The sequence below is a fragment of the Erythrolamprus reginae genome, chromosome 3 (genome assembly GCF_031021105.1).
Source record: "Erythrolamprus reginae isolate rEryReg1 chromosome 3, rEryReg1.hap1, whole genome shotgun sequence".
Taxonomy (NCBI): Eukaryota; Metazoa; Chordata; class Lepidosauria; order Squamata; family Dipsadidae; genus Erythrolamprus; species Erythrolamprus reginae.
Genome location: NC_091952.1, coordinates 154,969,100 through 154,983,945, shown reverse-complemented (window position 1 = coordinate 154,983,945; position 14,846 = coordinate 154,969,100). Strand labels below are relative to the sequence as shown.

At 36.6% G+C, this 14,846-nt stretch overlaps 1 protein-coding gene across 9 annotated transcripts in view; it reads left to right on the top strand.

Annotated features, from left to right (window-relative positions):
* Positions 1 to 14,846, top strand: part of CTNND2 (catenin delta 2) — a 269,783-nt gene that overhangs the window by 171,386 nt on the left and 83,551 nt on the right. For all 9 annotated transcript variants that reach the window (XR_011558671.1, XR_011558672.1, XM_070747087.1 and 6 more), the window contains one exon: positions 14,029 to 14,202. Coding sequence is in view for 7 of the 9 variants with exons in the window: in XM_070747087.1 (XP_070603188.1) it covers positions 14,029 to 14,202 (174 nt within the window). In the remaining 2 variants the exon portion in view is untranslated. The remainder of the gene's footprint in view (positions 1 to 14,028; positions 14,203 to 14,846) is intronic.

Here is a 14,846-nt window from a genome sequence, read left to right as displayed (position 1 = left end):
CAACTGTCTGACAGATTGAAAATAATTGGGCGGGGATTGCAATTTTGCATAAAATTTATATAAATTAATCTCTATGCATGGTTGCACATTTGAAATAAATTACTGTGACATAAATAAATTAAAAATTCACCATTTCTGGAGGATGATTATTCGAGCTGTGTGCCCACTTGGGACAGTCTGCTATCTTGATGCTCCTACTTTTATTAAAAAATAGGATATACAGTGATACCTCGTCTTACGAACCCCTCGTCATACAAACTTTTCAAGATACAAACCCAGGGTTTAAGATTTTTTTGCCTGTTCTTCCAAACTATTTTTACCTTACAAGCCCAAGCCGCCGCCACTGTGATGCCCCGCCTCCAGACTTCTGTTGCTAGTGAAGCGCCCATTTTTACGCTGCTGGGATTCCCCTAAGGCTTCCCTCCATGAGAAACATCACCTCTGGACTTCCGTGATTTTGCGATGCTGCAGGGGAATCCCAGCAGCGCAAAAACGGGCGCTTCACTGGCAACGGAAGTCTGGAGGTGGGGTTTCGAGGACTTCTGTGTTTTTGCGATGCTGCAATTTCACTGAGGCTCCCCTCGCTGGAAACCCCACCTCCGGACTTCCGTTGCCAGCGAAGCACCCGTTTTTGCACTGCTGGGATTCCCCTGCAGCATCACAAAAAAAACAGAAGTCTGGAGGTGGGGTTTCCCATGAAGGGGAGCCTCAGGGGAATCCCAGAAGCTCAAAAACAGGCGCTTCGGCTGGCAAAAGGGGTGAGTTTTGGGCTTACACACATTAATTGCTTTTCCATTGATTCCTATGGGAAATATTGTTTCGTCTTATAAACCTTTTACCTTACAAACCTCGTCCCAGAACCAATTAAGTTCATAAGACAAGGTATCACTGTATTGCTACCCTGAGCTGCAGTGTATTAAGAAGCCAGTTTGGTATAGTGGTTACAACTCCAGGTTAGAGACTGGGAGACTGTAAATTCTTGGTCTGTTTTGCATGAGATTAGGTATGTAATATTGCAGCAGCATGAAAAAAAATGATGACTTCATGAAGCTGCTTTATGCTTATGGAGTGACTTTCTGCCTTTGGAAAGAACTTCATTCAATTGCTTTTGCAGTGTTATGCTAACAGGTCAAAATGGCAGTGTGCCAGGAAATTCCTAATAAACTCTGTCAAAGGTGATAAATCATATAATCTAATTTTGGGAAAGTTAACATTGGAACCAATCACATTTAACCTAAGCCTGATGGGGCATTTAACCAGATAAAGGTTGACAGCAATAGGTTAATAAAGTAATAATTGACAAAGGAGATGACCCTTATGCATGGATAGATAGATAGATAGATAGATAGATAGATAGATAGATAGATAGATAGATAGATAGATAGATAGATAGATAGATATTCAGGTAATCCATGTGACATGAGGATCCCAGAACTGGAATCATTAATTTATTTTTCATAGAGCCCATTTATGTTCAGAATATTTCTAAATTCAGGAAGTTAGAAATTACTAAAGCAGTTTTAAATTTATATTGAAAAGAATTAAGTTATCTAAAATATTTCTCATTCATTTAGCAAGAAAAGCCCATTGCCTTAAATCTTATAAATCAAAACCACAGATACAAAATATAAACATTATACATATTATGGCTACAGGTATGACTGAATGCCCCCAGTCATTCTAAGAAAGGTTTTCTCAGTATAGTATACAGTATTGTTCATAAGATTCTTGTTTTATACCAGACCATTCCAGTCTATTTTTAGATTTATTTATTTAATAATTTCTTGCATTTGAGAAATAAATTCACATGTTATTTTAGGATTTAGATTCCCCCCCTAGGATATTGTTAACAAAACAGAGAAGATTCAGGGAACTCCCCATTGTAGAATCATAGAGATGGAAAAGGCTGTTCAAGCATTAAGTCCAATTCCCTGTACAGTGCACAAAGGTGATGTAAAATATCCACCTATCTGAATACATCTAATAAAGGGTAGACCATTGTCTCCCTAGATAATTGGTTGACCTGTCAAACTGTTTTGCTGCAAGAAATTTTTTCCTCAGGTTTCTCTCTTGAGACAAATCTCAAACTAGTTCAGTTTTAAGGGAGGAAAATTAGAATAATAAAATTCTGAAGATACCATTAATTTCCCCAAAATATGTTTTTATGAAAAAAAACAATTTGTCCTCTTAGATTTCAGGATTTTTGCATATCTTTACATCCAGAAAATAAAAATAAAATAAAATAAGGGCAATATTTAGCATTTGTTTTATTCATTTTATGGTTATGTCAACACAGATTCTGCCAATGTGAAATTTTAATCACTCCACTCATTCAATCAGTTCAATTAAAGAGATAATGAGCACAAGTTATCTCATTTAACAAACAATATAAATCTTTAAAATATTAGCTTGTTTCTTTGATTTTTATTTAAATCATTACATGAAAATGAAAAGGAGAGAATAAATGAAATGACTAATAAACAGAATGAATAATAAATTATTAATGATTACATTATCAATCAAGCTCAGGTACACATTGATTAATAAAAGAACATAATAAAAATACATTTTTCCATGTTCAAAAGCCTCTCTCAATACTACAAAATAATAGTCTTTTCTGAACCACTCATTCAAACTGTATGTTTTAAACCTGGATTTAAAACATTAGGCTTTATTCTAGGCAGAAACTCACTAAAAAGCCATCATTCTCATTCATTTATGGATCTTCAAATGGTCCAGTCATTCTTTTCTGCTGTGAGTTTTCAATCACTGAAAAAGCCAGGTATTCTTTTTCTCTATCAGATAATTTTATAACAGAATACCAGGCCATTTATCCATTTGAATAATGAGCTGAAACCCAAGTAGATCATGTGTCACTGCAGTGATACCTAATGCATAAGGGAACCTGCAACAGAATGAATGAAGAAGAAAGTATTCAGCATTCTCACCACATCAAAGGGAAGAAATGTTAGAAGAGCACCACAATGGGAATATTGTTCATGGAATAGAGTTCATGTTTGTAAAAAGTCAGAAATGACAATGTTGAGCCATTACACCATGACAGACTAGCCCATAATTATTTCATGTAGTATTTGAAATGTACTTTACCAATTACTGGAAATGCTACAATTATCATACTTAAAAATGACCCCAAAAGGTATTGAAACTAAGAGGGCAATTGCTTTCCTACATTGGCATGCCACATACAGTGGTACCTCTACTTAAGAACTTAATTCGTTCCGTGACCAGGTTCTTAAGTGGAAACGTTCTTAAGTAGAAGCAATTTTTCCCATAGGAATCAATGTAAAAGCAAATAATGCATGCAAGCCCATTAGGAAAGAAATAAAAGCTCGGAATTTGGGTGGGAGGAGGAGGAGGAAGAGGAGGAGGAAGAGAGTTGCTGCTGAAGGAAGAAGGTAAGGTGAGGGGAATCAAAAAAATCCAAAACTTTAAGGCTTAAAAAAAAAGAGGGACTCTGAGGCCGCGAGGAGGAGCATGCTCCTCCCATACACTCGCTGCTGCTGCTGCTACCTGCTGCCTCTTCCTTCCCATGCTGAAGGACTCCCCTCTCCTCTTGCTTGTAGCCGGCGCCTTTCCTTCGGCTGCCAAGAGTGAAGGGAGCGTTTCTTTTCTCTGGGCACTGGCCGAGAAAATTCCCTGTCCAAGCACCCAGAGAAAGGAAAATGCTTTGTTCGCTCTGGGCTGCCAAACCTTTCTTAAGCATCACCAAAAGTTTCCTCTGGCAGCCCAGGTGGACGGGATTAAAGGGGGAATGGTTGGAAACTGGCTGGGTCTTCATGCCGCTCTCAAATTTCCTGGGAAATTTTTCCAGGCTCAAGTTCTTAAGTAGAAAATGGTTCTTAAGTAGAGGCAAAAAAATCTTGAACACTCGGTTCTTATCTAGAAACATTCTTAAGTAGAGGCGTTCTTAAGTAGAGGTACCACTGTAATTGATTTTTTTATTTTTTTTATGAAATGAAAGTAACAGCTAGTCTTATATTTTTACACAGCATCCCTTTGTATCTTGGCAGGACCCATGGGAAACTGATATTCTCTGGAAAATATATGCAAAAATTAAGAATATCTAAAAGGAAGCAAGCACTTTTCCCCAGAATTGTGCATTATGGTCTTGGATATATACTGCCCAGATTCCGAAAGGAGTTGGGCGGCTTATAAATTTAATAAATAAAATAAAATAAAATATATAATATTCATATTCTAAAATCTAATGAATATTCAGTGGACAATGCAGTACGTGAGAATCATTGTAATAAGAATGGCCTTTATAATAATTTGTGTCTTTACCAGTGTTTCTGGTATTCTTCTGATTTTTCTCTACATTTACTATCATATTTAATTTTTATTATACATGTAAGCCAAATCAAAATAAAATTTTTATTCTAGATGACCTTCCAAAAATCAGTTATATCTCTTGTAATGAGTCATAAGTTGTAACAACATTTCTGAAGTAAGAGGAAATAAATTTGAGTATACAAGATAGGTTGTGAATCAGAGGATAAAAATCCAACTTGGACGTCCTCCTCGATCCACAGCTCATATTGGAGAAATACTGTATATTTCAGCTGTGGCGAGGGGGGCGTTTACCCAGGTTCGCCTGGTGCACCAGTTGCGGCCCTATTTGGACCGGGAATCATTTCTCACAGTCACTCATGCCCTCATCACCTTGAGGCTCAACTACTGTAACGCTCTCTACATGGGGCTACCTTTGAAAAGTGTTCGGAAACTTCAGATCGTGCAGAATGCAGCTGCGAGAGCAATCATGGGCTTCCCCAGGTATGCCCATGTTACACAATGTCATCTGGCGGGACCCAGGGGAGAAGACTTCTCTGTGGCGGCCCCAACCCTCTGGAACCAGTTCCCCCTCAGAGATCAGAATTGCCCCCACCCTCCTTGCCTTTCGTAAGCTCTTCAAAACCCACTTCTGTCGTCAGGCTTGGGGGAACTGAATTATCCTTTTCCCCCTAGGCCTATACAATTTATGCATGGTATGTTTGTGTGTATGTTTGGTTTTAATAAGGGTTTTTAAATTATTTTAAACATTAGATTTGTTACATGCTGTTTATTATTGTTGTTAGCTGCCCTGAGTCTACGGAGAGGGGCGGCATACAAATCTAATAAATAAATAAATACATAAATTATTAATATTGGCATTCGCTCACTGACTGAGATTCTTAAATGAGAAAGCAGGTTAAATATTGCTTCATAGATAGATCAATCGATTGATGTACAAATAGGCTTTGATCTCTGCATTTGTACGGATTAGTAAATTTTGTATCATTCAAAAACAAACAGGTGGTCTTAGCACTCTCTGCTTCTAGACAGTTTTTTAAAGTTGGTTTTTCCCAACTTTCAACAAGTACAGTACTGCGTTATCAGTTTTACAATATTTGGTCAATTTCAACATCTCCAAGAATATAATTTCTGGAATGTTTTTCCTGTGTCAGTGATTTCATTGTGTAGTTTAGATCTTCATCACAATATAACTGAAGCAGCTACTAGATTAATAGCAAAAAAAACATTTATCTCCTCTTAGCTTGTTTCTTTAACCACCCATCTTTTATTCTCATATTGCTGTATTCTCATTGTTTATTTTATTGTTCTTTGTTATTTTTATGTTTACACTTCTTTTCATTTCTCTATTTTTATTTTTGTAAGCCACCAAGAGTAGGTCCATTGCAAGGTGGAAATAAATTTAACAAACAAATAAATAACATCTGTTTGGGAAGAAATATTAGATACCGTAAGTTTATTTTGCAGTCATTCTACTTTTTAAGATGAATACCATAGATATTATATCAAAATAGAAAACACTAGAAAATCACTTCCTTTTCCGAAATTCCAAGGAATAAATTGATCTGAATGTTTTGTTATTACAGGACCGAAGTACTAAAGCAGTCTTAAAAAATAATTGAAAGAAAAAAAATGTGTTGCTTATTGTCTGTGCTTGTATTACTATGTGCACTTTAGATGAATTCTTTCTCAAGAACAGCTTGAAATATAATGAAGATTTAGTTTATTGAATAAAACTGGCTGGGAGAGGGGACAATCCGTAATGGATGTGATAACAAGGCCTGATATCTAAATTGGAGGAATTAAGGGGTGGAACATTGCAATGTTATCTAAATAAAGCAGAGAGAGCCTCCAGGGGTGCGGTGATTTCAGTCTATGTGGGAGCCCACCATATCCCTTGTGAATTTGGCCTTGAATCTGGATAGCTTATCAGTGGTGAGGAATCCTTCTATATTCCTAAATCTATTGCACCAACTCTGCCTATTTCTGAAGTTTATGCAATCATGACATGCTTCTTAATTACATGCTCTTTGATTCTATTATGTTGCACTTTGCATGGAGGCTTCTTTGAAACAATTTCATTTCACAGACTTTTAACTGATTTAAAATACTGTAGCCAAAATGTGCCCTCAGTTATTATAGGCAGCATTTTGCATTCTAACATTAGTTAGTGCCCATTTGGATGCTGGACATGATTGTTCTATAATTCTACAACCTAAAAGCTTTCTATTTGTTTAAAAAACATATGAAGCATACATAGTTTATTATTTATTTATCTATTATTTAGATTTGTTAAAAAATAGAATGATGCATATTTATCGTTCTTTTTCTAGAGACATGTTACTTTTGTTTTGTAAAACAAAAGAGATAGAGAATCAGAGTTTTCCAAACCATATCTGTTGTATGGCTTTTCATGTATATTGGAGAATTAATGAATTTTGATTATGTTGCTATCTTCTTGACTCTATTAGCTCTTAAGAGTTTAAAGCTCTTAATATCTTAAAGTATAAAATTAAATATTTATACTACAAGAACACTGAAAATGTTACAAGCCACGTTTCAGTCTGGTTTTCCAGAATCAATTGTTGGGGAGCATAAAGACAGGGAAATTACCATAGATAGTTGTAGTTCTTCCTTATTCAGAAATATTTACAAAATAAAACTTGAACAGAAATGCATCACAATATGTTTAATTTTGAAATGTTAATTGCTACATGAGTCTTGAAGAAGGATAATAGCATCGGTACAGATTGAACACATCAGGAAGATGGGATATAATTCTATTTCTCATAATGCATAAGTTCCCAAACAGGAAATATCTGTTCTAGAAATATTGCTAAGAATTTGTTGTTTGAGCAAAGGCACACATTATATGTGAACTTTCGATAAGAAATAGTCATATTTTATTTGCAAGAATTATCCCAACCTATGATGTAAAGAGGAGGAATAAAGTAGTTCCTCTAAAAAAATACTAAATTTATTTATGAGCACTCACACAAAATGTTCATTACTCTATGGTCTATAATTCACTACACTAAGGAAAATCATGACTTTTCTTTTGGAACCATGATTATTTACTTATTATATAAACAACCTGGTCTTCTTTTTGGAAAGGTTGCTATATCATCTTCCACAGCTGGCATATAACACTTACAATGATAAAGTGACTATATTGTTATAGACTCCAGTGGGTTTATTGTTCTGCAAAGCGGAAATTTTATAAATAAATTATGATAAGATCTGAATAATCATTTTTATGGAGCATCCCATTCTAGAAGTTGGACTTGGAGGGTTCATATAATTGGGGATAGTCTTTCATGCATTTGGTAGCCAGAAGGCATGATTAGACTCTGTATTTCACAGCCATATCTGGCCATACAAGCTTTTTATTGCTTTAGAGATGCTCTATATGCACCAGCAGTGTTTATATTATTTATAGCCAAAGCTTGCATGCAGATGCTTTATGGAGCTCACATACATTCCATAATAATCATGCAGCTTTGCAGTTTCCGCAGTCACAGTTTCTGAGCAAAATATTCCAAATAATTCAAATACGTCTCAGATATGTTTTTGCATAGAATATTGCAGAAGAGACGGAGTAACGACTCGGACACAAGAGCTGGATTTAAACTTGGGTCATTTTTATTATAATAAATTTGCATAATTTATTAATTAAATTAGCATGAATTAGCATAAATTTGCATAAATCAACATACTCAACTATGACCCGGAAACAGTGGACCTGCAGGGTCAAACAAACACTTCCGGGGCGGAAATGACGTAAAAGGTCAACATTCCTGGGCAACTATGGGCGTAGTCGATGCTGGTCCAGGTGAGGGACCTCTCCCTCACCTGAGACCCTGCCATACACTCGCATGAGGGGGGTCCCGCCGGCTCACCCCTACCCTGGGACTTCAATAGCGGGACCCAAAGACAGGTTCCCCCCAAGTGCGCAGGTAGCACCCACCATGGGCTTGGAGAGAACCTGTCAATCATCCCCAAAGATGCCCAAGGGAGAACGCGCAGTTGCTGAAACCACCCAGATTTCCGCCCCTAACCTGCCTACCCAATGACCAGAGGTAAGCCAATTAGCCTAATTAAATGCAAACACCCCCTAACCGCACATCCATCTCCCCAGTGTGGAATGGGCGAAAAAACAGCCTGGCCTAATGGGCGAGGCTGCAAAAAATTCCCATTCGGCCCCCGAGGGCGACCCGCTAGGTACACTGCAAAATAGGGAAGGGCGGGTGGGTGTCTGCTTCTTGGCACCAGGTCCGGGCGAAAAGGCTCTCTTCCCGGCCTGCTGTCCCTTAAATAGGGCCAGCAGGCCCCGCCCGGACCCGACGTCATGCCCAGCCACGTGGGCAGGGCATTCTCGGCCGAAATCTCACCTCGCGAGATTTCGGCCGAAAACAAGATGGCGGCCGCCATCGGAAGGGTCCGAGTCTGCCCGGCCCTTCCGCAACAGCGCCGTGGGGCCGGTGAGTCAGCCGGCGATAATTTGGGTAATCGACATAAAAACTGCAACATGGGCAATTCGTTTAAATTATTGGTTAAAATTATTATTTTTCCATACTGGTTTGGTTTCCTTAATTTTAACGGACATTTTTCTTACTAAGAGGAGTGGTTGTGTTATGCGAAAGCTGAACCGCAAAGCATGACACCAGCTTTTTGCCATAACTTAGCCATTATAATCCTGTTAGGAAATTATTAAAATTGGAAAATATTAAGGGCTTTTGATTCTTTAATCTCACCATTTTAATTACTTACCATCAGTAGTTTATATATTTTTAATTGATTTAATCTTGAAATTGTTTAGTTGGACTATATAATTCTATTATGGATTTTCATAAGCCTTATGAAATTATCAATTGTGGTAGGTAAAAATTTGAATGCATGAATGATAGAATGAAAGATTGCCAAAAAGGATTTAACTTGGCAATCAGTTTATTCGTTCCTGCAGCTACCGTAGATATTTAAGACAATATTTAAATATTAAAATGTGAGATAATAACAGCATGTTTTAATGTATTACCAACAGTAGAACTAGAAAGCAGATATAGAAACATCTCATATCAAATCATCTTTGTCTGTTCGGGATTATTTGTGGAGAGTTGTTCATCTTTTATTTCATTTTCTATAAGGTCATCTCTTCACAATCTATATTCTGGCTAATAATTAAATTATCAAAGCATTCAGAATTTGTTCTATCTTCAGTATCTACTGTCAGATAAAAATGAATCCTTTTAAATGTGTCTAAATATTGTTACAGAGCCTGTAGACTCCATAATGCAATTACTGCTTAGTATTAATATTTTTAGCAATTTTATTAATTCTATAGTTTTTATGTTTGACTGAAGTAATAAAATGAAAAGTTGAATTTATTGCTAGGTTTGAGATAATAATGATCACAAGAATAATGTATTAGCAAGATCTTTTTGAGGTGATGTTTTTCTACTTTGTAAGCCTTTGACAAAGATTCAGTTATTTTAAATCAATTTTTTTTCAACATCCCACGTAGACTTCAGTCTCCCTCTTTATGAACAATAAGCAGCAAGCCTTGGAAACATTATGCTCTCCAGATTTTGTAGCTCACAGCACTCTTATTTTTAGCCATTTTGGCTTCTTTGCTCAGAATTGTAATTCAGCAGTATCTGGCGGATCATTGACTTAGCTTTCTCTGTACCTCAATTTTCTGTGAGGGGTTGAAAGTTCTCCATGTGAGCAATCAATTAGACACAATGTATCACACTTAAGAAGGATGTTATGTGCTGTTGAAAAATAGCCAGATTTCCTGAAATGGGCTGTGCTGAGCAAATAGAAACAACAACCCCATTAAATTGAAACCGAAGCAGAGGAAATTTAAGCAAACATTTATCTCTTTAGCAAAACCTTTTAAAATAAATGAATAACCAAAATAATATTTTCTCCATGATGCTTTTATTAATTCAGTTAGGCTTCACTGATGACTTTTCACCATTTTCACTGATCCCCACTTTTGACTAGCAATCCTAGACATCTTAAATTATGCAACAACTAAGATGCTATTAACGTGATTTGAAGACAAGTTATCAAAATAGAAATTTGAAATTGTTTAAATTTAATTTCAAATGAAAATTTTCTTTCAAATTTTAGAAAACATTTGATATTCAAATGTATTGAAGAGATAGTTCATCTACTAAATGATTTGTATTGTGTTTTAAATTATTACTTGGGAACTGCCCAGGATCAGATGGAGTTTGACAATGTCTAAATTAAATTAAATACATGGAAATCTCCTTTTCCCCTGTGATTACACAAAATACTTAAAGTTTCTGTTTGTGAAGAATACAGGGGAATGCAATGTCTTGGCCAACAGTATGATTCCATACTGCAAACATTTTCCATTATTGGTCTACCTCCCACACATAGAAAGCAGCATTTATAGATTTCTGCATACTAGAATGGGATTGTTCTCTTAGTTTTCATATATGAAGCATACCTAATTTACCTAAATTGTGATCTCTTTTTTCTTTGTATTCATTAACAGAGATTAGATAGACAAAGTTATTATGCACATCACAAAGAGTTTGATTAGATTTCAGAATATTAGCATCAAACATGTAACACAAATCCACAAGGAATTATTGTAATGTATGACTGTATATTTAACATTGGTCCTATTTCTGATTTTTTTTCCATTTGTTTTAGAAAAGATTAATTTCCTTATTATTCCTCTATTCTGAAAACTGAAATGTATTAGCAGGATTGTCTTATCATAATTATTTAATAACTTAGAACAGTGATGGTGAATGTTTTTTTCCCTTGGGTGCCAAAAGAGCGTTGGTGCATGCTATCATCCATGTGCGAGTGCCCACACCCATAATTCAATGCCTGGGGAGGGCAAAAACAGCTTCTCTCACCCCCCAGAGGCCGTCTGGAGGCCAGAAACAGCTTGTTTCCCAATTTTTGGTGGGCCCAGTAGGCTCATGTTTCATCATCCTCAGGCTTCGAAGGCTTTCTTGGAGCAGGGGGAGAGTAAAAACGCGCTCCCACATCCCCCTGGAGGCTCTCTGGAAGCTGAAAACACCCTCCCATAGCCTCTGTGTGAGCCAAAAATCAACTGGTCAGCCCACTAATGCACGTTGGAACTGAGGTAGGGCAACCGTTTGTGTGCCAGCAGATATGGCTCTGCGTGCCACCTGTGGCACCCATGCCATAGGTGATGATACCATTTGATACCATCACTGGCTTAAAATCTTAATCATGCCTTACTTCCAAGCATTCCAAAAGTCAACTTTATGTAGCAGCAGTGGAAAGTATGTAGCTGTAGAAATGTTGGATTATAATTCCTAGTCAAGATAATTAATGATAAAAGATGGAGAATGCAATGTCTGAAGGACATGGCCATTTTGAATTCCCAGCAAGGGCTTAAAACTCTAAAATGTCCAGTTGTATGATTTCTCTTATTGGGATATTTCTAACTCCCTTTAGTATTAAGAATCTGAATTATCATCCTTAGAAACTTTCTGTCTCATATTCTGGCTAAAACTGATTTTCTAATTATAGATCTTTAGCTTCCCTGATTCTACAAGAAAGGTTTTCACCTTCATAGAACAGAAATGAAAGTAGACAGGATGGCTTATCAGTTTAATATTTGGCTTCACTATATCTGAAGAGTATTAAGATAAAATGGGGTATTTTGATACCAATTTCCAGAAAGATTGGAATTTCTTTTTTAATGGTGGTGGCTACCTGGGTTCAGACCAGCTAACTATTTATTCAACTTCTTGAGCATGTTGCACAGGAGAGACTATTTGCTGGCCAAATTCATTCCTCACACTCCCAGAAGGAATATATTGCAATCTTCCAATGCATGACTGCCTTACATATTAAAGGAAGAAATTAGTCACACATGTTTTATGAGATGCCTATTCTGTGCAGTCTGGAGCCCAATCGTATTTGTCATCCAAGTTTTATTCTTCTGATGAATTGAATACTTATTCTGTACTTGTTGGTTTATGAGCAGATACCACCAGATGGATTGTTAAATTTTCTTCTATTATATTGAAGACATATGATATACCCTTGACTGTGTATGTTGCGTGTGTGTGTGTGTGTTTGATGTATAAGTGGGTGGGTGTTCTGCACAGTCTGGAGGCATCCAGTTTAACACTTGCTAGGGTATTAGTTCAATTTCCTTTTCTTTATCACCTTAATTTTTTTGTCATATGAGATGAATCTCTGACTATAATTGAAGTTAACTTACATGATCTGTGTAGAAGAAAAGAGTCTTCTTTCCATGGACAATACTTTTATAGGAAATAGGAAAGAAAACAAAGAAACCATCTTATTCTCTTCCCTTTTACTTTTTGGGAAGCTAACTCTGAAATTCTGGAACAAACAAATCTTATCTGCCCTTCTTTGCCCTCCTGTAAATAAGAAGCTTAGAACTGTTGCTTTGTTGCATCTCACCATTAAGACCATTCCAGCTAAGGGAAAAAGTACCAACAGAAGTAGGGTGACACACTAGTGGTGAAGTAAGTGTAAGAATTTGAAATTTGATGAAAAAAAACAAACCTGGAGAAAATAACATGAGGTAGTGAGGAATATTTGGGTTGTCATGAGATGAGGAAGAAAGGAAAAGGTAGTCAAGAGTAGCCTACTAATAGAGGAAATTTCACAACATGGCAATAGAAAAGCAAAGACTGAATTGAAGTCTGTGGAGACAGCTGCAGAAAAAAATACAAAAAATCTGTGGGAATATGGGAGAAGTTGACAGATACCAGAGTGGCCAAATTGAATATGTCAGCATTTTTGTATATCTTTGAGACATACCTTTTAAATTATTTTATGTTTTAACTTCTATTATTGATCCAGTTGTATCTTTCTGGTGCCTGAATAATAAGCTAATCCTCTAAAGCAGATATGGGGAGAGATATCAATACCTGCTCATAAAGATCCTTCACTTTCATGTCAGAGAAAAGGGAAGGTCTCTGATTTGAATGAAACGTTGGACATACCCTATCATTGGCCTATAATCTTATAATTCGACATTTATTTATTTATTTATTTATTTGATTTGTATGCCGCCCCTCTCCGGAGATGGGGCGGCTAACAGCGACATTGCTTTGGAGACTACTAATAGGAAACCAACAGATACTGTGAATGGATGGATGGATGGACGGACAAACTGACTGACTGAGTGATTTAGCTCTATTCTACTGCAGATTCAAGACTTTCCTCCCTGTTCTGAGAACACTTATTCCTAACCTTTCTGAAAAGATTCAGAAAAACTTTTGCTAAGCCTACAAAGCAGCAATAGATGAGGTTTTGTTGAACACAGAAGCTTCCTTTGCCCTTATCCTAAAATTGTATTTCATCATCATCATCATCAGATTCATTGTAATTATTTGCAGTTGGTTAGGTCTTTAGACTGGATTTAGCTCTGTTCCTTATGTTATTTAAAATCAGTTTTAGTTTTCAGTTTAGATATGTTTGTGATGGCATCAATCTCATTTGGCATTAATTTCCAAATGGTAGAATTACATTGAAGACTTTCAGCCACCTTAAATAAAATAACAGATAAGTTATTTAACGGTCAAAACAAATATTTCTTTGCATTAGGTGCCGTTGAGTATGTATTAAATTTTTAGCATTGAAGTACATTTATTTTTAATGAAAGCTTTTCTCTTTTGCTATGTCATGATAACATCCATCTTTATTTCTTCTTTTCAGTGGGATGGAGTTGGTCCTCTCCCTGACTGTGCAGAACCACCAAAAGGAATTCAGATGCTATGGCACCCATCCATAGTCAAACCCTACCTCACACTTCTCTCTGAGTGCTCAAATCCAGATACACTGGAAGGGGCAGCTGGTGCACTACAGAATTTGGCTGCAGGTAGCTGGAAGGTATGAAATCTGCGTTCACTCTGCACTTGATCACACTCTTAAATAAGCCTAGACGTCTTAAGTCGGATAATTAAGAACTAATTTGAATACCAGTTGAAAAAATTACTTTCCCTACTGTAAGATCATAAGGAATTCTTGCTATTCATAAGAGTACAAGTATATTGAATCTAAACTCTATTTATATTATTAATGATTCATATTAAAAGTACAGGGGCCAGATTTCCTCCTTTAACCCTCTTTCTTTGCTTGAGTTAAATAAAACCATTTCATAACAAGAAGGAAGAGGGAGATTATGATCCCACTATACAGAGTGCTGGTGAGACCACATTTGGAATACTGTGTTCAGTTCTGGAGACCTCACCTACAAAAAGATATTGACAAAATTGAACGGGTCCAAAGACGGGCTACAAGAACGGTGGAAGGTCTTAAGCATAAAACTTATCAGGAAAGACTTAATGAACTCAATCTGTATAGTCTGGAGGACAGAAGGAAAGGGGGGGACATGATCGAAACATTTAAATATGTCAAAGGGTTAAATAAGGTCCAGGAGGGAAGTGTTTTTAATAGGAAAGTGAACACAAGAACAAGGGGACACAATCTGAAGTTAGTTGGGGGAAAGATCAAAAGCAACATGAGAAAATATT